The sequence below is a fragment of the Halichoeres trimaculatus genome, unplaced genomic scaffold (genome assembly GCF_033239565.1).
Source record: "Halichoeres trimaculatus isolate MK-OKI-2021-1 unplaced genomic scaffold, fHalTri1.1 fHalTri1_scaffold_11, whole genome shotgun sequence".
In the NCBI taxonomy this organism is placed as follows: Eukaryota; Metazoa; Chordata; class Actinopteri; order Labriformes; family Labridae; genus Halichoeres; species Halichoeres trimaculatus.
In genome coordinates, this window is record NW_027437189.1 from 14,574,153 (window position 1) to 14,598,147 (window position 23,995).

General features: G+C 42.5%; 2 protein-coding genes across 5 annotated transcripts; both read left to right on the forward strand.

Moving 5' to 3' along the window:
- The first annotated feature begins 120 nt into the window (after positions 1 to 120).
- Positions 121 to 11,352, forward strand: ncoa6 (nuclear receptor coactivator 6). 4 transcript variants are annotated; one of them, XM_074680783.1, is made up of 17 exons: positions 121 to 251; positions 1,055 to 1,392; positions 1,845 to 2,000; positions 2,103 to 2,225; positions 2,459 to 2,581; positions 2,677 to 3,492; positions 3,647 to 3,778; positions 3,878 to 5,240; positions 5,350 to 5,468; positions 5,585 to 6,105; positions 6,205 to 6,441; positions 6,563 to 9,626; positions 9,855 to 9,911; positions 10,022 to 10,052; positions 10,511 to 10,552; positions 10,798 to 10,931; positions 11,038 to 11,352. In XM_074680783.1, exons 2-17 carry the CDS (start codon positions 1,095 to 1,097, stop codon positions 11,082 to 11,084), a joined length of 7,263 nt encoding a protein of 2,420 aa, XP_074536884.1. In that variant the 5' UTR covers positions 121 to 251; positions 1,055 to 1,094; the 3' UTR covers positions 11,085 to 11,352. The 4 variants fall into 4 exon arrangements, with proteins under 4 accessions (XP_074536884.1, XP_074536885.1, XP_074536886.1 ...); XM_074680784.1 differs by having other exon boundaries at positions 2,680 to 3,492; XM_074680785.1 differs by having other exon boundaries at positions 2,103 to 2,210.
- Positions 11,353 to 11,657: 305 nt separating this feature from the next.
- top1b (DNA topoisomerase Ib) lies at positions 11,658 to 23,432 on the forward strand. The gene is made up of 21 exons (XM_074682360.1): positions 11,658 to 11,809; positions 12,102 to 12,126; positions 13,337 to 13,427; positions 13,948 to 14,086; positions 14,216 to 14,271; positions 14,399 to 14,503; positions 14,580 to 14,670; positions 14,753 to 14,838; positions 14,947 to 15,062; positions 15,144 to 15,265; positions 15,356 to 15,478; positions 15,558 to 15,745; positions 16,525 to 16,669; positions 16,830 to 16,973; positions 17,386 to 17,571; positions 18,113 to 18,181; positions 18,316 to 18,430; positions 19,671 to 19,798; positions 19,922 to 20,016; positions 20,172 to 20,321; positions 22,365 to 23,432. The coding sequence occupies exons 1-21, from the start codon at positions 11,777 to 11,779 to the stop codon at positions 22,465 to 22,467; spliced, it is 2,310 nt and encodes a 769-aa protein (XP_074538461.1). The 5' UTR covers positions 11,658 to 11,776; the 3' UTR covers positions 22,468 to 23,432.
- Positions 23,433 to 23,995: the final 563 nt, after the last annotated feature.

A 23,995-nucleotide genomic window follows, 5' to 3' on the forward strand; every position in this document is an offset into this window, starting at 1 on the left:
GTGGCAGGTGTGCCAGTGTGTACAAAGGTAGTTTGGTAATCATTTTTATACCTTTTACTTGGTAAAATTTTGAAATTTAAGAAAAGTCTTCCGCGTGTGCTATTTTAATTTGAAATTGCACCGGAAGCAGCAATATTATGTTGTGCTAGCTTGACTCTGATCCTTCTGACTTGCTTGTGATTCATGTTTTGTTAGCTAATCTGGCTAGCAGATGTCGATTTATTGAACTTCTTTTCAGAAGAATTTATGTGGTAAGGGTTTTGCTTGCTTGTGCGCTATTTTCCCCTGATGGTATTAAGCTGGTTTAAGCCAATATATTGTTAATTTAACAGGCTATGTTTAACTGAATCTGTATTGAATTAGCAGGAGTGCAACAAAGCTAACCTAGCTAACGTTTGCTAAGTGGAGCTTTCAGAGAACCTCCAAGGATCCGCCTTGCCGGTCATTTTTGTTCTCTTACACATAGCGGTGTCTGCCGAAAATATGTCATTAGGCATGTGTGTGATGTTCATGTAAGCTTGAAAATGCACAGTGACGTTGGCTACAGGATATGTGTTTTCTCTTTACTGACTATATATCCGTTCGTTAGCTTACGTTTGCGTAGAGGCCCGTTCTACTGCTGGGCCGATCATGTTAACCAAGCTGTCTGTCGCTCATGAAAGTAGATGCATTCAGTATCAAAAGAGTTGATACAAGTGCAAATCACGCAGCTGTGTTGATATTCAGACAATCAGCACTTCTGTGATCCTTTTCGTGCTCACTGCTCCATGTTTAGCATCGTCAACCATAGTGATGTCACTAACGTACAGGTGTGTTGTTCTCGTTTAACTCGTACTGTCAAGCAATAGCTTGACATGGGTTTGCTTGATCTCGTTTCATCGAAAGCACAGAGCTTATTATATGAGGCGATGGCCATCATCACCTGCATCTGATCTGCTATTTAAGTCAAGGTTTACTTCCACAGCACCAATTGTAGTTTTTAGTGAGTATTGCTGTGACACTAAATGTTTTCAGGATGGACAAATGATCCCTTTCCTGTCATTTGCAATTTCAGCATAAAACGGTTCAAACGCCACTCCTAACTACAGGGGAGGATGGCACATCGACGTAGTTCACCTCAGCCTTCCCAAAGGACAGAGTACCTGGAGCCTGATAATGACTCCGACAGGGACTCTGGTGTAGGGGAGGATGCCGGGGAGGATACGGACAGTCACCATGGAAGCACAGTAACAGACGATATGGACGTTGGCACGCAAGATGGCACGGATGGAACCAGGGATGATGGGGGAGATTCTACGGTTTTTGTTGCTTTTCAAGGGAATATGGAGGATGAGGATTTCACACAGAAACTCGAAACTGTCCTTAATGGGATACCAAACATGCTTGATATGGGTTAGTTTAACTTTTTAAACTTTTTGTTTAATTGATTATAATAGGGAGCTGACTGCCTGGTAGTTGTCTCTTACCCAGTTCTCACTCATCACTGAATCAAAGTATCACCATTCCATAGTCTTGGAGTCAGCCATCCTTTATAACTTTAAGCATTTAATCACTGTAGGTGTATTTTTTTCTTTATGACAGCGGTCAACCAAAAGTAGTTATTAAGTATGGGCACAATTTATCTTTGTTTATGCTTCTTTAAAAGTAAATTTGCTGTGTTTAACTGTGCTAATCATTCAAGTTTTGGATTTGAAACACATACCCTGATTTTAGCTAAAATTTTTGTAATACAGTAAAAATTTGTGTTCGTCTTTTCCGTCCTTTTCATATGTACGATCTGTACTATGTTTTTTTTAATCTTGTAAACCCTATAATTGGTGCTTGTTTCATGGTCTTTCTTTTAGGCCATGATCGACTACAGCCACAGCATGTGGAACCATGGAACAGTGTTCGGGTGACCTTCAACATTCCTCGAGACGCTGCTGAGCGACTCAGATTGTTGGCCCAGAACAACCAGCAGCAGCTCAGAGACCTTGGGATTCTCTCAGTACAAATTGAAGGTACAACCAAACTGCCTGCTATAGAATGATAAAACTGAGCAAACAAACAAAACCCTCATGTGACAACTCATATTTATTAACATTTTATTTGATCAATTCCAGGGGAAGGGGCCATCAATGTGGCTGTTGGACCAAATAGAGGACAGGAGGTCAGAGTTAATGGACCAATAGGAGCACCTGGACAGATGAGAATGGATGTTGGCTTCCCAGGTCAGCATGGCCCAGGTATTGGTTCGCAAAACTAATTTGAGTTGAAATAAAAAGTTTTAAAAGCTAAACGCAATATGTTTGAAATTAGTTATTTATATTCTTTGTTTCTGTTTGATCAAATTTGTCTTTGCCATTCAGTATCATGATTTAATTGTTAATAATATTTGATAAAAATCCCAGGACATTTGAAAAGTATTGGCTTTCTTCTGATTAAACATTTTTATAAAATATTATCATATTTGAATTAGGAGGTGTGAGGATGCCTAATCCATCAATGGTTCCCCCTGGGCCAGGCATGCCAGGTCAGGCTATGGTACCAGGCAGTAGTGGACAGATGCATCCTCGTGGCCCCAGACCATCGTCACAAACAGGTTCTAGTATTTTTTTTGTGCGTCTAATGATGCCTCACACTACTTCACACTAGGTCAGCACACTAACAGGGAAACCATCTCTTCTTCTCTCATAGAAGTTATGGATCCAATGATGCCAGGTATGTCTGTTCAGCAGCAACAGCAACTTCAGCATCCACAAGCTGGTCCCCTTAGCTCCGGCCAAATGCCACCTCAGGCTGCCCATCACATGCAGGCTTTACAAGCTGGGAGGCCGCTTAACCCAGTGGCTCTTCAGCAGCTACAACAACAGCATCACCAACAGCAACAAGCCCAGCAGCAAGCTCAGCTCTCTCAGCTTGGACCTCGACCTCCATTCAACCCATCAGGCCAGATGGCTGTGCCCCCTGGCTGGAACCAGTTACCCCCAGGAGTCCTCCAACAACAAGCTGCCCAAGGAGGCCCTGCTTGGAGAAAACCTCCACCACAAGGCCAAATTGTTCAGCGCCCACCTTCTCTTGCTACAGTTCAAACTCCTAGCCACCCGCCGCCTCCTTACCCTTTTGGCAGCCAGCAAGCTGGGCAGGTATATAATGCAATGGGACCAGGGCAGTTACAACAACAGCAGGCAGGAGTGGGTCAGTTTGCCACCCCCCAACCAAAAGGTCCACAGACGGGTGTTGCAGGACAGCCTAGGGTACCTCCACCCCTTCCACCAACATCGGGGCCGCAGGGCAATCTTACAGCCAAGTCTCCTGGTTCCTCGTCATCTCCTTTTCAGCAAGGATCACCAGGGACTCCTCCCATGATGGCTCAGAGACCCACTACTCCCCAGGGTTTTCCCCAGGGTGTTGGGTCTCCAGGAAGGGCAGCCCTTGGACAGCAGAGTAACATGCAACAGGGGTTCATGGGGATGCCTCAGCATGGACAGCCTGGAGCACAAGTTCACCCAGGTGGGTTGATGATAGGGACCATATCTCAGTAGCTGTTCTTATTTTTGTTAATTTATTTTCTGTGTTTAAAAAAAAATGCTTATTATGTAGAGGCTGGGTTTAATCTTGTTCTTTAGTGTTTAGAAAAACATATTAACATAAATATTAATTACAGGCATGCAAAAGCGTCCCATGGGCTTTCCAAACCCAAACTTCGTCCAGGGTCAGGTGAGTGCAAACACTCCAGGAACCCCAGGAGCAGGAGCCAACCAACAGTTACAAAACAGCCAAGCGATGGTTCATTCAGGTAAAATGTCCACACAACACTTAAATTTGGTGTTTACTTATGTCTTTTTGGTGAAGTTTATTTAAACTAACTATTTGGTTTCTTTTCCTCTTGCTTCAGGAGCCCAGCCATCTTCTACACCTAACCCTTTGCAGGGACCACCCCATGCTCAACCCAATGTTATGGGTGCACAGAGTAGTATGGCAGGTGCTCCCCCTGGTACACCTGCTGGTCCTAATATGGGACAGCAACAGCCTGGCCTCCAGACCCAGATGATAGGCCTCCAGCATCAGGCCCAGCCCGTGTCCTCCTCCCCCAGCCAGAAGGTTCAAGGCCAGGGTGGAGGTCAGACTGTCCTTTCAAGGCCCCTTAGTCAAGGGCAGAGAGGAGGGATGACCCCACCCAAGCAGATGATGCCTCAGCAAGGCCAGGGGGTGATGCATGGGCAGGGTCAGATGGTTGGAGGCCAAGGGCACCAGGCCATGCTCCTACAGCAGCAACAGCAGCAGAACTCCATGATGGAGCAAATGGTTTCCAACCAGATGCAAGGAAACAAGCAGGCATTTGGAGGCAAGATTCCAGCTGGGGTCATGCCTGGGCAAATGATGCGAGGCCCCTCTCCAAACGTTCCTGCAAACATGGCTCAGTTCCAGGGGCAGGTTGGCCCACAGCAGATGACTCCACAGCAACAGCAGCAAATGGCTCAACTCCAACAACAGCAGTTGCAACAGCAGCAGCACCAATTGCAACAGCAGCAGCTACAGCAGCAGCAGCAGCAACAACAACAACAACAACAACAGCAGCAACAACAACAACAACAACAACAGCAGCAACAACAGCAACAACAACATCAGCAGATGAACCAGCAGCCGTCCCAGCAGGTTCCTATTCCTGGGAATCCTAATCAAGTTATGGGCATGCATGGGCAACAGATGAGACTCCCAGCAGGTCATCCCCATATCCAACAACAGTTACAACAGCAGCAGTTACAGCAGCAGCAGAAACAACAACAGCAGGCCATGTTACAACAACAACAGCAACAACAGCAACAACAGGCAGCTCAACAACACCCACATGCTTTGGGAGATCCCACTACTGGGACAGCAGACCTGGGCGTCCAACAGATGGTCCCTGACATGCAGACACAGCAACAGCAAGGCATGATGGCAGGCCCTCAACACATGCAGATGGGAAATGGCCATTTTGCAGGCCACGGAATGAACTTTAACGCACAGTTCCCAGGACAGATGCCGATGGGAGGACCCTGTGGACAAGCAGGAGGGTTTCCCGTCAACAAGGATGTAACCCTGACAAGCCCACTGCTGGTCAACCTGCTGCAGAGCGATATTTCAGCCAGCCAGTTTGGGCCAGGAGGAAAACAGGGAGCAGGGGCGGGTGGTCAGGCCAAACCTAAAAAGAAGAAACCTGCGCGGAAAAAGAAGCCGAAAGAGGGAGAGGGGCAACAGCAAGGAGAAGGAATTGGGTAATCATTTGTATCTCTTACAGTTTATTTTGCCACAGTGGAAAATGAATGAAGTCTAAATTTTGCATGTAATTGATTGAGCTCAATCTGTGTTTCCTCTTCCTGTTAGTGGTCTTGATGTTGCTTCCGGCATGGAGGATTCAGAACTGCCAAATCTTGGTGGTGAACAAAACTTGGGGTTAGACAACTCTGGTCCTAAGCTCCCTGATTTTGCCAACAGACCTGCAGGTACAGCAAGAAATACATTTTGTTATTCTTTGCATTTAAATGTTTTCTAGTTGATGAGTCTTAATTTTCAAAAAATGTTGATCAACCTAAAATGTGGCCCTCTCCATCTTTCTCAGGCTTTCCTGGACAACCTGGAGACCAGAGAGTATTGCAGCAGGTACCCATGCAGTTTATGCAGCAGCAGCAGCAGCAACAACAACAACAACAACAACAACAACAGCAACAACAACAGCAGCAGCAGCAACAGCAACAGCAACAGCAACATCAACAGCAACAGCAGCAGCAACAGCAACATCAACAACAACAGCAGCAACAGCAACATCAACAACAACAAATGCAGCACATGCAACAGCAGCAAATACAGCAACAACAACAAATACAGCAGCAGCAACAAATGCAACAAATGCAACAGCAGCAGATGCAGCAGCAGCAACAACAGTTACAACAACAACAACAACAACAGCAGATGCAGCAACAGCAGCAGATGCAACAGATGCAACAGATGCAGGGTCTGCAGAATGCTCAAGGTCAGCAGGGGATGACGGGGCAGCAGACTTCAGGTCAGCCTCAGCCCCAGATGCACCCTCATCAGCTGCAACAGCAACAGCAAACTCAACAGCCACATTTACAACAGCAGGTACTGTAATCATGTTCATTTGTCTTTCTGATGTTGTTCGGTATAGTCTACATCGTTACAGGTTTATTTTTTCTTTATAATGTACCCCCTGATTCACAGCAACAACAACAGATGATGATGATGCTGAAGATGCAGCAGGAGCAAGCAAAGAATCGCATGTCCATTCCTCCAGTTGGGCAGCTACCTCCTCGGGGTATGGGAAATCCACCTGAAGTGCAGAGGCTGCCTGTCTCACAGCAAGGTAACATGCCTGTAATGATCAGCCTTCAAGGACATGGAGGGGTACCACCGTCTCCTGACAAAGCCAGGGGGATGCCCCTAATGGTGAACCCACAGGTAAGGGGCAGTATATGTGACTTTGTGGGTGACATTTGCTGGAGATTTTGTTGTAAAATAAACCCATAGAGAATTTTAACTTTTAAGTAAAGAGAGCTCTGATTTGTTTTTGTCTTTCTAGCTTGCAGGTGTGGCACGAAGAATGTCCCATCCTGAAGCAGGGCAAGGCCTTCAACAGACTGGATCTGAAGAGGTTTCTGCAGGAACCCATCCAAAGCCGGAGAGGCCTGGTGGTTCAGAAATTGTGGTTCAGCCAGGAAATGGGACACAACAAATGATGGCCAATCAAGGCGCCAACACTCACATGATGAAACAGGGCCCTGGTCCATCACCATTGCCCCAGCACACTGGGGCCAGCCCTCAGCAACAGTTGCCTACACAGCCTCAGCAAGGAGGTTCCATGTCAGGCATTCATTTCCCTAATGTTCCAACAACATCACAGAGCTCCAGGCCCAAAACTCCCAACAGAGCAAGCCCAAGACCTTACCACCATCCCCTCACTCCAACAAATCGTCCACCGAGTACTGAGCCCTCTGAAATCAACCTCTCACCTGAAAGGTTGAATGCCTCTATTGCAGGGCTGTTCCCTCCTAAAATCAACATTCCTCTTCCTCCAAGGCAGCCTATCCTTAACAGGGGGTTTGACCAGCAAGGTCTTAACCCAACAACTTTAAAAGCTATTGGGCAGGCCCCTCCTGGTCTAACTTTACCAGGCAACAACAACAATGGTAGTGTGGGTGGCAACAACACTAACAACAATCAGCAGCCTTTCTCTACTGGAACTGGTGTAGGAGGTGCAGGTGCTAAACAGGACAAACAGCCAGGAGTGCAGGGTAAGAGGGCAAGTCCCAGCAATAGTCGAAGATCAAGTCCAGCCTCCAGCCGTAAGTCGGCCACCCCAAGTCCAGGGAGGCAGAAAGGGACAAAGATGGCCATCAGCTGCCCTCCCAACCAGCAGCAGTTGGTCAACAACCAGGGCCAAACGATGATGCTTAGCCCTACCTCAGTTCCCCCAAGCCCAGTGTCTTTGCCTTCACAAGTCAGTGGTGGCATGGATCAACAACAACCCCAGAACCTCTTCCATGGGATGCAAGGAACACCTGTTGAGGGAGTCAGGGATAGTCAGGGAATGATGACAGCAGAGCAGCGACACATCCCTCAGCCTCAGCCTCAACCTCAACCCCTGCCACAGCCTTTGAGAGAGTTATCAGCACCTAGAATGGCCAGTCCTCGTTGCCCCATGCCACAGCAGCCTAAATCTGACTCAGAACTGCAGGCTGGCACAGCTGATAGGCAGCCCTCACAAGCTGCACCTTTACAAGACTCTGAAGTCTCACCCACTCTCAGGACAGCCCCAACCTCCCTCAACCAGTTACTAGATAACACAGGTATCCCAAACATGCCTCTTCGTCCTATTCAGAGTAATACTGTAAAAGATGTTTTGGGAAAGGACAGTTTAAAGTCTGCTCTAGATCCAGAGAGATCACTCCCCAGTAGTTCCCAGGGTACGGATATGTCAGCGTCTATCCCAACGACTGCCACTATAACTGAATCAGAAGCCAAACTTAAACCTGCTGTCCTCGTCTCTACTTCCAGTTCTAATTTGCAGCCTACTTCTATTGCCAACCCACATTTTAGCTCTAACATTAACTCGAATATATCCCCAAGTCTTAACCAAAACCCAATGTCCAGTGTTGGTGTCACTCCCAGTCCAAATTTAAACCTAACTGCTACCCTTAGTACTAAGACTAATGCCACCATGAGTGTAAGCCCCAACCTAATAACTTCCAATCAGAGCAGTCCTGCCTTGACTGTCAGTACCTGTTCAAACTCCAGCTCTGTTTCAAACCCTCCTAATTCTGCTCTAAAACTAAGCCCAAGCCCAAGTCCTAAACCTGCAACATCTGTTCACTCTGTAATACAAATCCCAGCCTCCTCTACCACCATATCTCCCAACCAAATCACTGTTTTTGTCACCTCCAACCCCATCACTTCTGCTTCCACTCCTCAACCACCAACATCTATGGTCTCTACTATGGTGGCTGTCCCTAACAAAAACATAAGACCTCAGGACGTTCGACAGCAGACACCTGCACCCCGACCTCAGTTTATCACCACCACCCCTGTGTTCATCAACCCAATTTTCCAGGTCCCAGGTGCATCTGTAACGCCCAATACCTCAGTGGTATCCCATCCAGTCACCATGGTAGGGCCTATTCAGGTGTCCACTGCAAATATCCAACTTTCCCCTGCCCTAAGCTCCAGCCAGTCATCAGGGACTAATGTCAGCTCTCAGCCTCCAAGAACTGCTGCTGGACAAGTCCAGATTACCACTAGTGTGTCCTCACCAGTTTCAGTTAGTACCCTCCAAATGCCTCAGCAGAGTAATCCAGGCACTCTCAAAACAGAAAATCTAGTTGAGGCAGGTCTTGCTCAGAAGTCTAGTACTTCTATCCAGCAGCCCTCTTCCCACACAAGTCCTTCAGCTTCATCTCCCTTTCAGCCGCCCCTGGCTTCTCCTCCCCCCTGCTCGAGCCCTGGAGCTGTAAACACCATGCGAAAGAGCCCCATGTCTCCACCTATCTCTATCCAAGCAAAAGGTAAACTTGCACAGGTTGTTGCAGCTGTCACTGGTTCACTTGACTCCCAGCAGAGTCCAGTAGAAAGGCCTGCACAGGGACCTGCTCAGGGGCCTGCTGGAGCCTTGACACCCCAGGTTTGTCATCCTCCTGAAAGCCCTGCCACTCAGATTGAAGTACTGGTGCCCCAAACTACTGCTGCTGCGGCTCTTGTTAACACAGCATTGCCTGCAATTTCCTCTCCAATTTCTATTCCTGGCCAAGTTGCTCTTCCTGCTCAGATTGTTACCCAGGCTCCAGTACCTGTGCCTGCTTCAGTTTCAAGCCCAGTCCAGGCAGTAACCACTAAAACTCCTATTATCACTGTAGTCGGAACGACCACAAGTGTCCCTTCCGCTACCTTACTTTCATCCTCTTCTGTTGCTCCTGAACAAAGTCCTGTACCGTCCATTGTTCCTGTTCTTTCGGGACCTGGACCTGTGCAGGATGTACCATCTGCCACATCCTCACCAGCTGTCAACTTGTCAGCTCCATCAGAACCCCCAGATGTGGAAGACCCACTTCAACCATCTGCAGCACCTGCTGAAACCTCTCAAACCGCCCAAGGTAGTATGACACAATTCTGTGTTTTTTTCCACCTAGGTGCACTGAGGCAAAGTTGCACAAGTTTGTCATTTATTTTTAAATGTTGTGTTTAATCTGTTTTTGTTTATCTCTGGAAATTATTATCTTTGACTTTACAGGAACTAGTTGTTGGTGTGAGTGAAAGTGTAATAACTTAATTTTACTGAGTAAATTGTATTGGTTGTGTAATAACCAGTTCTTTCTTCCTAGCACCTATTCAACCAGAAGCCCCACAATTGCCAGAACCTGTTGCCAGTGAGAAGACAGGTACATTTAGTTGTATTGCTTGCTTTTTAAATGAAAAAAGGACTCTTTAGGGTCTGACATGACTCACATGGAACTCTAAGTAATGTTTATTTCACCTTTGTCCTGTTCAGGTGAAGAGGTCTCGACAGGATCAGAGCCAGGGTAAGAGTCCTGAAAACATTTGTCCGTCTGATTGTTTCGTTGTTGATTAGCTGTGCAATCATTCATGTGCTGGGGTCTGTTAAGGTGTCCCTTGGTATTGATCTCTGAAAAGTTGGCATAGTCTTTAGATCTGTGCTCTTGAAGGAGAAATGCTTAGACATTTCTAACTCTACTGAAACTCAGGGAGTACATTTGGTTGGCCAAGGGGGTACATGGTGAAAACAATGAGCCACGTGGCCTCAGCATTTGGTATGTATGATTAGCATGCAACTATGTAATTATACTAATGCATGTCAGTAAACAAAGAATAGCCTATCACAAAGCAAATTGTACCACTCCACTGACCTTGTATAGCCAAATCTCTTTTCCTGGGGATTGACATAATATGGTGGGGGAGTAAAATTGTGTTTTTTCAGCACAGTTTATAGTTTACCGCTGTTTTTCCACTTCTATCACAGATGGGCAAAGAAAAGAAAGACGCCCATCAACTTAGTCCCAAGGTATGTATTTGAACATGTTTACGCTGCAAAGACACGAGCAGTGATCATGTCGACGTAGTGGATGCTGTCAGGATGAAGACGGACAGTATCTGTGGTAGACGAGGAAAAACAGCAGAGTCCTGAGTGGTATTATATCTTTCTCTGAGTAGAGCAGAGTTAATGCACACTCTTGCATCAGTATTAACACTTCCTTGTTTTGTCCTTCCCTCTTTTTTGTTCGTTGTTTTTCTGTCTGGTCCTCCCAGGGCTGCTGTGGAGAAGCCCAAGGGACCGAGTCGACGCAGCTCCCGGGCAGAGAAGGAGGTTGAAGAGGAGCCAATTCTGGACAGCGGCATTAGGAAGAGATCAGCAAGGCCTGGAACCAGTGCTGCTGTAAAAGGTCATTTAAATAAATCAGACACCTTTTGAATATCTATCAGTACACCTTCTATAAACATATTATTACTACCTTTTCCTCAATACAAATTCACTCTATTTTTTAACAGAGACTGGAGCAAGCCCAACCCAGGCCAAACGAAGGAAGTCTAAATAGCCTGTGAATTGTACTGTAAATGTTGTTCCTGCTGTGAATCAATGGATATTGGTTTCAATGCCCCAGATTATGAAATTCACTGGATGAAGAAACCTTGTACAGATTGTTTTAAAAAGAATCATGCTATTGTTTTGTCCATGCTATTACATGAGATTGTAGGTAGAATGTGTGTGCATACAGTATGTGTTTTGTCTGAATGTGATTTTTATATTAAATGCTGGATTATTCATGTGAAGACTGATAATGGAAGCTTGATTGTATAATTATGTTGTAAAACTGAATTAAATTTTCTACTGCTTTTTGTTCAGTGAAACTTTGTCTGATGGTTTGTGTTTTGCTCTCAGATTAAGATCAAAACGAGTTAAGTTTATAGACTCGGCTTCTCAACAGCCCTGAAGCAACGTCCTTTAGGTGGCACAGTGTGAAGCAATCAGTTTGGACTTCATCCACTACATTAAAAGTGTAGTTAAATGATCATTTATGTCAAAGGCTTAGACAACAGACATGACATTTTGATGCTAGATCAGGTAGGGACCACCACAGTATTCTCTCACTTTGGTTGGAGCATGCGCAGTGAGGAAACATCGGGACTCCATTCCAGTCTGTCACTGAGGGTTCCCTGAGCCTCCCATCTTCAAACAGCTGTCTGCCCGAATAACTTCACCTGCTTTACTAAACAAAAACTCCTTACCATGAGCGGAGACCACGAACATGGAGACTCTCAGGTATCTCCTGGCCAATCATTTCTGCATTTGATGTGTTTGCGTCGAATACCTCACAACTGCCTGTTATTAAACGCCATGTTATAATACAAAGGTTAAGAGACGTTAGGCAGTATAATAAGTTGAACTGTTGTTTTTTTAGTTGCAGTAAAAACTTATAGAATTGTAGAAGTTTTTGGGCTATTTTACGAAATAAATGTATGTAACGTTTACATGCAAGTTCAAACTTGAATAACCGAGCTACCGGCATTTGCAAAATTCATATATTAAAAACATATTTTTCCACAATTTCCAGGTCAATTCTGGATCTAAAGGAAGCGGTAGGTCCTCTGATGAGGGATTTTATTCATATTGACAATAATTTCTAATCGGAGTCATGGTCTGTCTACTGTTAGTTTTTAAAGGACAGAAATGGCGTCCCAGAGACTAAGTCCCTTCTGCTCCCCACTCTTGCGGCTATTGTTCAAAAAGAGGGTCTGAAATGTACATTTACCGCGCTCTATTTTTCTATCTGCCGATGTAGTCTGAAAGGGCCTGGCATCGAGTTTATTTTGCATGCTTTGGATTGGTAATCCGAATGTGCATTTGTAATGAAATTTGGAGCTGAAAGTGGCAGAAATGGGGCTGAGGACTTAGTCTCTGCGCCATTTTCTTTTTCTGTGTGTAACAGCCAGGGCGCCGATCACAGAGCCAACTGTCTGCCGTGATGTGGAGGCGAGAACTGGGAGCTTATCGCCTCTCCCCGCCCGTACCTCACCACGAGCTGCCTCTGCCTCCATCTCTGAGCTACAGAGACATTTATCTGTACTTCTTTTAGTGAATACACGCTGGAGTTTAAAACTTTGCCTCAGAAGATAAAAGTTGTACCACATTATTAAAAGCAAACTCTTTGAGCAGTCATATTTTTCTGATAAATTACAGGTTTCAGTTTCAGAGAAACACTGTACTCTTCAGTGTTGGGAGCTCTTCTTTTCTCTTTGGAGGCTTAATTCCGGCCTGGTATAATAGAAAGCAAAGCAGTCTGTGGAGATGTATTTGGGTTATAAGTGGGATGTGGGTTACTGTTTCATGAGCAGTTAATACCCGTTATTAAAGTGCCATGACAACAGGGCGCCACGAGGTGATGATCAAGCCAAGTAAGGTCTGCCTCAGGAGGGATGTCACCCAGCAGGAAACATTTTAATATAAGGACTGATGTGAAATTATTAATGTCAAACCGTTTGGCTAGCTCTTCTGAGAGTATGAAGGCCATTTTCCTTTTAAGCAAAACTACTTGGCTCATATTTAAAATTGAATTTTAAGTGCCAGCCTGCTGAGATAAAAATGAGTATTTAGTAAAGGAACGGCGATAAGAAAAATTGCAGTGAATGCATCTTGAGTAAACAGGGCTTCAGTACTACAAACTAATGCAAAAGCCATGTCCAAAAAATGTAGACCAAATGCAAATGATGTCACACGTAGCAAATGAAATACTTTTCTCAGTTTATTCTTAATACTTTTTGACAAGTTGATCTCACTTTTGTATCATAGATACTCATAAACACAAGCACAGAGACAAGGAACACAAACACAAAGACCACAAGAAAGACAAAGAGCGAGAGAAATTAAAGCACAGCAACAGGTAAGATCTGCTGCTTCCTCTGATCTATAGCTTTATTCTTACTGTACTCTGGCTACAATCTGTAGGTTGTAACTCATGATGTTATCTTAACCTAATTTGTTGTTTTAATAACAGTGCATCATTTTAGCCTTATGAACCCCTGCTTATGACTGCAGATCTGGATGTTATTACTGAAATTGACTATAGTGACTCAGCAGAAATACTGTTTCCCAGCAGATCACAAAAAAATGACAAAAGAAAATGAGTATCTCTGTTTTATTTGAAACAGTGGAACAATTAAGGAACAATTTCATGTTGAATCAGAAAGCAAACGCTACACAGAGTCCTCTCAAATTAAGTCTGCAGAGCATCGGAAATTTAAAACCTTTAAGTAAAATATTTGTTTTTTTCTTTCAGTCTAGCAGTTATCTGCATTGCTGTTACTGTTTGTAATGAAACGGTTATCTTTTGTGTCACTGCATCTGGGCTTCGACTGAGCCCTTGGACTTGACCTCTGACCCACATGCCCTCTGTGTTCCAGCGAACATAAGGAGCACTCTGAGAAGAAACACAAAGACAAAGACAAAGAGAAGCTTAAGCACAGCGACGGCAGCTCTGACAAGCACAGGGAAAAACTCAAAGAGAAAGACAGGGACAAGGAGAAGAAGAGAGAAGAGAAGGTTTGTTGAACGGTTCTCTGTCTGGTCTTTATGGTTGGCTTCAAAAGCTTTTAATGGAAGACTTTTTTAAGTTGACAAAGATAGCAAGGTAGACAGAGCCATGCTAACATACGTTCATTGTTTTCACAGATTAAATCATCGCATGCAGAAAAGCCAAAAAAGGAGAAAGAAAATGGATATGTAAGGTAAAAAGCATTATTTGTTGTTTGTACTTATGTGAACGAACGAAACTAATCATGATGTATTCACTCAACAGTGAACAGTGAAAACGACTTTGATTAAACAGTTGAATGTCTGCACTGTTCGATTTAGAGAGACTAGTCCTGCTACGGTCAAAAGTGAGCCAGAGGAGGACAATGGCTTCTACCCCTCTCCCCAACACAACAAGACGTACAAACGAGAGCACTATGAGGAAAAGTGGGTATCTAACGAATGTTTGCTGTCAGTGTGGAAACATTCAATCCAGTTACATCACCAATATGTTTGTTCACAGTTCTGATTACAAGCCCAAAAAAGTCAAGACGGAACAGGACAAAAAGGCCAAGAAAAGGAAACATGAGTATGAGGAGGATGAGGAAGAAGAGGTTTGTTGTTTTTTTAACATCCTAGAGAAATTCAAATTTTCATTTCATTTTACATTTATTCTGCTGTCTTCTTGTGTTTCAGGACATTAAGCCTAAAAAGAAGACAAAAGATAAAAAGGTGACAGAGGGAAAGAAAGGCAAAAAAGAAGAAGAGGAGAAGTGGAAGTGGTGAGTGTATAAAGTAAAGCAGTTTGCTGTAGTGAGCTGATATGAATCTTGACTGAGCAGCAGATATCTTGTTTTTTCTTACAAGTTTGTATTTTGCTTATGGATCAGGTGGGAGGAGGAAAGATCCACAGATGGCTCTAAATGGCGCTTTCTTGAGCACAAGGGTCCAGTGTTTGCACCTCCATACGAGCCCTTACCTGACAAGGTTAAATTTTACTACGATGGTAAGTCCGTTCTTAGAAATAATGATTTTCTTAGTTTCTCTCTTGAATGAATCCAACATTTTAATTTCTCTGTATTTGTAGGTAAGCCAATGAAACTTAGTGCTCCTGCTGAGGAAGTAGCTACATTTTTTGCCAAGATGTTGGATCACGAATACACCACCAAAGACATCTTCAGGAAGAACTTCTACAAAGACTGGAGGAAGGCAAGTAAATAAGAAATGGTAAAGAAAAGATTATTTGTGTATTCAAGTAAAAAAGTGGATATAAGGTTGACATGTGCTCCTTTATTCTAGGAAATGACATCAGAAGAAAAGTCAAAGCTCACCGACCTGAACAAGTGTAACTTCAGTGAGATGAATGAGTACTTCAAAGCCCAATCAGAAGCAAGGAAACAGATGTCAAAGGAGGAGAAACTGGTATGCCTGCCTTCACATGTACTTTTACAACCCTGAGAACATCAGAAAAATGCTATTAGTTATTTTGATTACTTTGTAGAAAATCAAAGAGGAGAATGAGAGAATCCTTCAGGAGTATGGTTTCTGCATCATGGACAACCACAAAGAGAGGATCGGAAACTTCCGCATCGAGCCCCCTGGTCTGTTTCGTGGTCGAGGGGATCATCCAAAGATGGGCATGCTAAAACGACGCATCAGACCTGAGGACATCATCATCAACTGTAGCAAGTTGGTAACCTTACTAGAGTCATGCTGTGATTTATTTTTAAGTTCTGTGTTGAGGTTATGTTTTCTCCAGAAGGGGGTGCTATAAAACAACTTTACACAAGGTTATGTTACTTGTTCTGGGACTTGACATTGTTTAAAGGGACTGATGCAAACATATGTATTTTCCCTCTTGTCCCTTTTTGTCTCTGCTCAGTTTTTTATCCTTCTTTTTCCCTTTTTATCCTTCCAGTTGTTTACTGCAGTGCTGAATTCACTCATTCCCATGAAAAAAAGAAATCATATTACCTTTGTGAGAGAAAGTTTACTGAAGGCATCTTGGAAGCAGTTAGTTGCCTTCTCATCAAATAAGCCGAGGAAAAGATGTGCTACAAATAATTTGTACGTCATGTACTGCTCACATATACTTGCACACATAGCACTGCAGCACTGTGTTAAAGGTAATCTTCCTGTACGAGCATGCTGTATGTGCAAACAATAACATAGCCCAGGGAGGACATGTCGACCCCCACATACTTCTTCTATTAGGTGGTCTCAGGCAGCAATGTTTCTCTGGGCATTTACGTCTAATAGTTTCTAAATAGACAGCGCAAGTTAGTCTCCTTTGGATGTATTAAGGAGAAAAAGACCCAATTTCCTGAAGATTAAATTAGTGCCTTTGCCTTAACTCACTGGTAGAAACACAGTTTGAAAAATGCCAAACCCTTTACATAATGCAATGTACATTAAAGAAAAGTGGTCAACACTATGCATCCGTTTATGGAGTGCTCCTCTTTCTGCAGGGACTCCAAGCACCCGAAGCCTCCCCCAGGGACTAAATGGAAAGAGGTACGCCACGACAACAAGGTCACCTGGCTGGCATCTTGGACTGAGAACATCCAGGGCTCCATAAAGTACATCATGTTGAATCCTAGCTCCAGGATCAAGGTATCTGCATACACACAGACACACACTTTAATCCTGACTCAATGCCTATTTATAACAATGTATAGGTGTCAATATTTCAATACAGAGGAAAAAAGGACCCATATTTTGCACTAAGCATTAAGAAGTGTGTGTGTGTGCGTGCGTGTGTGTCTGTGTGCAGGGGGAGAAGGACTGGCAGAAATACGAAACTGCTCGGAGGTTAAAGAAGTGTGTGGATCGTATCCGTACCCAGTACAGAGAGGACTGGAAATCCAAAGAGATGAGGATCAGGCAGAGAGCTGTGGCACTGTACTTCATCGACAAGGTAAGGAGAAAGAAAATAATATCAAGATGACATGATACAGCACAAGAAAAGCAAGGGCTTTTCTTTGCACATCAGAAATGAAATTCTGATGTTGACGACCTAAATTTTAATGCAAAATCTACATTTGATTATTCTATCCAAAAAGAAACTGCTAAAACTGTAATTTAAGGGTTGATGTGTTTTCCTACTTCACTGGCAGATTATTTTAAAGCAATTCAGGTGTCATTTTTGGTTTGTAACATACTAAATAAGATTTTTTTCCAATCTGTCAGGCTAATGTGGCTCATATTGAGTCTAATGTGACAATTTTACTAAATATAAGACCTAAATACTTTCTTAGATTTCAGTTTTGCAGTGAAAGGCTCTTGAGGAATATAATTTTGAATGTTTCATGTGTTGTTTCCCTGCATAGCTTGCACTAAGAGCAGGTAATGAAAAGGAGGAAGGGGAGACAGCAGACACAGTTGGCTGCTGTTCACTGCGGGTGGAGCACATCAACCTGTACCCCAAGATGGACGACCAAGAGTATGTGGTGGAGTTTGACTTCTTGGGGAAGGACTCGATTCGCTACTACAACAAGATTCCTGTGGAGAAGAGGGTGAGAAAGAAGAGAGGAAGGAAAAATATTCCTCTGAGAACGTAACTGTGATTTTTTATGTTTTCACAAGACTAGAACTGGGTGTGTTTGGCATGCATGTGAGTTGAGTGTTTATGAGATAAAAAGCTGCTACAGTTAGGAGGATGTTTGCACAGACAGGTGATCATGCACTAAAAGCTTTCTGTCAGCTCTGTTTTGGAGGGCTGTCGGTTTCCTGCTATTACCAGAGTGCAGACACACATAAACGACTACATTCTCTCTCTCTCTCTCACACACACACGCACACAGCTGCTGTTCGTGTTCTGTTCTAAGTTAAATTTTTCACAATCTGTGTGAGCATAACCTAGAAATGAAATCTTTGTGTGCTCACATATACATAGAAGTGAACAGGGAAGATGCACTGAACTATAATAACCCACCAGGAGAAATAGTTTAGCACCCCCAGGTGGTAGAAGTTTGACTGTGCACCCTTTAACATTGCAAGCCTGAAGCATAAAATGTGAGGGATTAAACCTTAAATATTTGCTGTTTTTTTTATCAGGTCTTCAAAAACCTGCAGCTGTTTATGGAGAACAAGCAGCCTGAAGATGACCTCTTTGACAGACTGAATGTAAGAAATACTAAAGATCTCACTACAAGGCTAATAGAATTCTTCAGCTGCATATTTGTTGCTCTCTCTTTTCTTTCCCTTCCTCTAACTAACTGTATCCATTTCCACTTTTTTTCCCACTGCATCGGTTGCAGACTTCTATTTTGAACAAGCACTTACAGGAGCTGATGGATGGCCTGACAGCAAAGGTGTTTCGTACCTATAACGCCTCCATCACTCTGCAGCAACAACTCAAGGAACTTTCCTGCTGTGAGTAATGGCAGCTTTGGCCAGTTACATTGTGCACACTTGAATGACACTCATGTAACCCTGAGTCACAGAAACACTGGATTTTATTAAAAGCGAATGTAAAAATACATAAAGACAAAAACAAACAAACAGTAAAGTGAAGATATATACAAGTATACAGTGTCTCTTTCTCTCTCTCTCTCTCTCTCTCTGTCTGTCTGTCTGTCTGTCTGTCTGTCTGTCTCTCTCTCTCTCTCTCTCTCTCTCTCTCTCTCTCTTTATATATATATATATATATATATATATATATATATATATATATATATATATATATATATATATATATATATATATATATATATATCTTGTACATGCACAAATAATGAATGAATAAAAAAGATAACATTCAGACATTTAGTTAAAATGCAGTTGAATTACTTTTAATGCAACCGCTTAAACCATAGTTTGGGTTAATGGCATAAAATAGTTAGATGTAAGATGCTGCTTTCATTTACCCACCACCTGTCTTACCCCAAACTCTTGTATGGCTCACTTATTGAAAAAAATACATAGCTGGTCTACTTTAAAATGGTCCAGGAAAATCTGAACCACTTTTGCCATCTTCTCCCAGAGGTTTCATTTGATTAACTGAAGTCAAATCAGTGATTTATAATGTAGGTTAGATCTTCAGATGTTAAAGATTGCACAAAAAGGTAACGACTTTATTTGAAAAAAAAAACATCAGCAAAACCTAAGACAAGACACTTCTCAAATAATCACACCTAAAGTAAAATCAGTTCAATAAATGCATGACTGAAAGGACACAGTTAAGTGTTTTTCGAATAAATTGTGAGTACCATCTGCTTTGTGTTCTGTTTTGTTAGTAAATAAGATGCCCTGAAAGATCTCTGTAAAGTTGAATCAATGCATTCTAAAGTTGACACATAATAAAGCTTCCATGCTCTGTGTTGCTTGTGAAAGATATTTAACATTATGCATGTTACAATAAAGCCCACCTAGCAGGGATAACTACTGAAATAGACATCCCACTTAAAGGAATCCTGCTCTGGGGTATTCACAAAAACAGAGACTAATGTGTGTTAGCTGTAAGCTAATAGGGTATAGCTGTCAGAACAAACCTAATGAGTTCACTTAACAGATAAACAGTATCAAACCTTGGATATAATTTACTAACATAACTAAGAGTAAACCTCATGTTTTTGAACCACCTCTTACACTTTATGATGGATTTGTGATGCAGCTGATGACAGCATCCCTGCCAAAATCCTGTCTTACAACCGAGCCAACCGTGCAGTAGCAATCCTCTGCAATCACCAGAGAGCTCCTCCCAAAACATTTGAGAAGTCCATGCAGAACCTTCAGACCAAGGTAAACCTGTGTCCAGCCTTTCTGCTGTTTTTGTTTTTCACCCTTGAGTGACGCTGTTTTTTGTGTGTAGGAAAGTTGTTTTATGTTTTTTTTAAATGACTTCCCTCAGCATTGTGTTTTCAGATCGACGAGAAACAGAATCAACTGTCATCTGCCAGGAAGCAGCTGAAGGCTGCAAAGGCTGATCATAAGGCCTCCCATGATGACAAGAGCAAAAAGTAAGAGCCAGTGAAAGAGTATGTCACAGTTTTATCTTGTTTACTTTTAACTCCTACTCTCAAGAGGGATGAAAGGCAAAAGTTTTATTTTTACAGGCTTTTTCTGTCTCTGTTTTTTAAGTTGTATTCTTCTCTCTGCCTGTCTTGTCTCTCAGGACTGTGGAGATGAAGCGTAAGGCTGTCCAGAGGATAGAGGAGCAGCTTATGAAGCTCCAGGTGCAGGCCACAGACAGAGAGGAGAACAAGCAGATCGCTTTGGGCACTTCTAAGCTTAACTACCTTGATCCGCGCATCTCTGTTGCATGGTATTTATTACTCCACACAGTCAATGTTTCTATCAAAATAAGCTCACTAATATTTGACCATTGGTGCCACAATTTCCAAACAAAAAACATTACATTTAAATGAGCATACCTCCTACTCTTTCATAGGCCTGTCTTTCTGTGAGTGGGTGTGCATCTACCTTGGTGACAGAAAGGCAGGAAATGCTCTTGCATAGTAGGAAAAGGAGCAGCACAAGCGAAAAGCTAACGGCTGCAGAAGGAAAATAAGAGGAAGAAAAGCGTGTGAGCATGAGGAACAATGGGGTTTGTTTCTGAAAGCAAGGGAGCGTCCCCAAACAGCTCTCCTTCCTCCATGTGTGAAGTCAATGAGAAGCTGTCTGTGGCTGAATGGCAGGCCAGACCACAGAGACGGGGGGACAGCGGTCCGCCCTCCCTAACCCATGCCCCACAGCTATTTATGGAGAGCCTCCTCCTTAAGCACAATGGATACAGGAATGTACTGTGTTTGGCCTGATTGTAAGGCGCAAGAGACGGGGTCCCCGCTTGCAGGGTGGTGCATGGGAACCTGCTTCCCACTGTTGGTATACGTGTATGAGTAAATCTAACAGATAAAAATATTGCGTTACATCAGGTCAATGCTCTGAGGTGTTGTCTAATTTTAAGAGAAAACTTTGATGTGATTTTTTTGTTATGAAGGTGACTCATTATGCCCCATCAACAGGACCACTGAAATCAATACAACCTGAAAGATCCTCACAGGACCTATTAATTGTTGACTTAGGCCAGATATGTTGTTTCTCACTACTCTCAACTCTGGAGAGAGTTTGTAACATGCTTTGTCTAAAAAATGTGCCAATTGTGCAGTGAGAAGTTTTCAAATTTAAATGAAAATGGCATGTTTTTGACATGGATCAGTCTATTCTAAAATCCATTGTGTCTAAATATCCTAAAAAATAAAATTCAATAAAATTAAATTAAATCAAAATAAAAAATAAAAAACTGCAGTTCCTTGAGTGTCCACTTGAGGCTGGCTCCAAAACCCTTGAAGCCCCCACTAAGCCTGGTTTAAACTTCTGCATTGAACCCTTGCCCTTGTGGGGCGGTTGTGGGCAATATTTACTTTAGCGTCAGTTGTGGGGATAATAAATACTTAACCGTTAGCGTGTCCACGTTCCCCTGTAGTATTCCTCCAAAACACATGAGGGCAGTGTGGTCTTTGTGATTGTCGGATTGCCTGTCTCCTGTCTGGCTACATTTTCTGCTTGCTTTTTACAGCAATTTTGAGATCATTGCGTAAAATTGAAGTAATAAATGCGCAAATACTTCAGTCAAAGATAGAGTGGAGACATCGGAGAATATGAAATGGACAGTCTATGTGAGGCATTTAGGGAAATGCAGTAAATACAAAAAACACAATGCCACCCAGTGGACCAATCACACAGCTTGTGGTGTGCGTCTTTTTGACACAGTTACATTTTGAAAGTGAACATCTACGATGTGTTGGTTTTTGGGTCAGAAAAGGGCAGACCTGTGCCATAGGCTATGCAGTCGATTTGATGCAGAAGTATATGCCAGAGTTTGTACTATAATACTTATTTTTGCAGCAGAGTATAACATGTTTATGGCCTTGTAGAGAAACAATTTTGTTCTTAAAAGATTATCAATTTACATACAAAAACTCTTTGGGATTTAGTCCATTAAAACCCTTCTGTTTGGATTATATTGAGGCTAAGTGTGTACATATTTAGGCAAAATATGGAGTGTGCCTAATTTGATAGGTGGGATGTTGTAGCTTTCTACAAAGTTTCTACCTCAGGAGAACATTCAAGTTAGTTGGAGTCAGAAATTTTAATCTGGCAACTGCCATCATTGGCTTTCATAACTTATTCACAAGCTAATTGGTGGAGTCACTAAAACCTTACCATGATTTACACAGTCAATGACCAGGACACTTCCTTCAACTGAGCTTTTTTTTTTTTTTTTTTTTTGATCAGTCATGTCTCAAACCTTAACAAAGTAATTTTTTGTGTCCCTCTCGCTCTCTGTCCCTCTCCTCCCTGTCAGGTGTAAGAAATGGGGCGTTCCCATTGAGAAGATCTACAACAAAACCCAGAGGGAGAAGTTTGCCTGGGCTATCGACATGGCTGAGAAGGACTATGAGTTTTAAACACACTTCATGTTTGACCTTGTCTGTCCATGCCTTTGATTGTAAAGATGATTTGTAGTTGATGTCAAATAATTCCACTATGTGGTTACTGCAGGGCTGTGAAGGGGGAGGGACTTTGTTTGAGCTGTGACCACTGTTGACTAATCGTGATGTATATATGGTTTGGATGTGAATATATGAACATAACTCATCAGACCAACCTGCTAAAGGGCATCTCTCTTTTAAAACAAAGTTATAGTAGTGTGTATGTAGCTGCAGCTTTCTGCTCATGATCAAACAATAATTAACTTTAAGTATTGATGTTTTGTGGGATATGACTGTACTGAAATTTGTAAGCCATGAGACTAATTGAGAAATTCTATATTCTCTTAGAATAATGAATTATTTGATGTTTGTGCGGGAAACTGTGACATGTGGAATGAGCCGAACAGACTGATGACAGTGTGAGAAATAGAAACCCCAGCACTATGCCCATGAAATCATTAGCACACAGAATGTCATCATACTTTTCCATATAGTTTGATTTCACTGTTTATTTCAGGGATGTACATATTTATTGTCACGTTTCCATAAAAGAAGATCAAGTGTTTTATAAGATGTGTCCTGTATGCAGTCTCAGCATAAAGCTCTTCATTTCTCATATGCAACTTCAGTGTCTGTTTTTAGTGTTGCAGTGAACAAGATGCAACTTTACTGTTTGTTACTTGAAACTTTCTGAAGTACTGCAAAATGTTTTGTGTGCAAGAGCCAAAAAGTCTGTGACTGACATAGTTTCAGAGAGGGATGTGGATTTTGCCAAAAAGGATCACTGAAGTCTGTCATTGTAGTGTGATTGTTTTTATTTTTTTGTTTGTTTGTTTGTTTGTAATTTTGTGGTTAAGCAGGAAATGTCCTCCTTAAGTGAGTTTCATAATGTGTATGGATACACTAAACTTTTGTCATTAATATTCCTTGATATTTGATCATGTATCACAAACATGTGATGGGTTGAATGCTTATTGTTTTGAGCTTTGTAGTTTTCAGAATAAAACATCAGCCTTGAACTTTTTGTTGACACCTTTTAATTCTTTTCTTTTTTTTTGGCTTAAAATGCATTTGCCATCTTAACCTTTGTAGTCTAAGATACATGGAAAGGTGTTTTTATAGGAATAAGAAATGACCAATTACAAGAATACAACGTACCGCTTGAGCTTCAATCGGTAGATTCTTGTCATCAAGAATTACACGTTATGTTCAGCAGACATACAATTATCAAGTACTGTAAAAGCAAAGGGCCTGCTTCTTTAAGAGGCCGAAGGCAGGCGCTACAACCCGAGGGATGCGCTGCGTCAAGTTATCGGGAGATAGATCAGATAACCGGAAAGAGAAAAATTACGTAGAAAAGAATGCATAAAGGAGCGTGTTCCGCACCGATAGCCGGTGGTTCCTAATCCTTTAGTTTTATGCAATGTTATATTTGTCATTTTAGAAGAGACAAAAAGTACGTTTTAGATGATAGTGGCCGTCAAACAAAGGATAAACTGATAAA

Coding starts and splice junctions, on each gene's coding strand:
- ncoa6 (XM_074680783.1), top strand. CDS start 1,095: ATGGCACATCGACGTAGTTCACCTCAGCCTTCCCAAAGGACAGAGTAC. Junction 2,226..2,458: donor CCCAGGTCAGCATGGCCCAG/GTATTGGTTCGC, acceptor TATTTGAATTAG/GAGGTGTGAGGATGCCTAAT. Junction 6,106..6,204: donor AGCCACATTTACAACAGCAG/GTACTGTAATCA, acceptor CCTGATTCACAG/CAACAACAACAGATGATGAT.
- top1b (XM_074682360.1), top strand. CDS start 11,777: ATGAGCGGAGACCACGAACATGGAGACTCTCAG. Junction 12,127..13,336: donor TTCTGGATCTAAAGGAAGCG/GTAGGTCCTCTG, acceptor TTTGTATCATAG/ATACTCATAAACACAAGCAC. Junction 14,272..14,398: donor AAAGAAAATGGATATGTAAG/GTAAAAAGCATT, acceptor TGTTCGATTTAG/AGAGACTAGTCCTGCTACGG.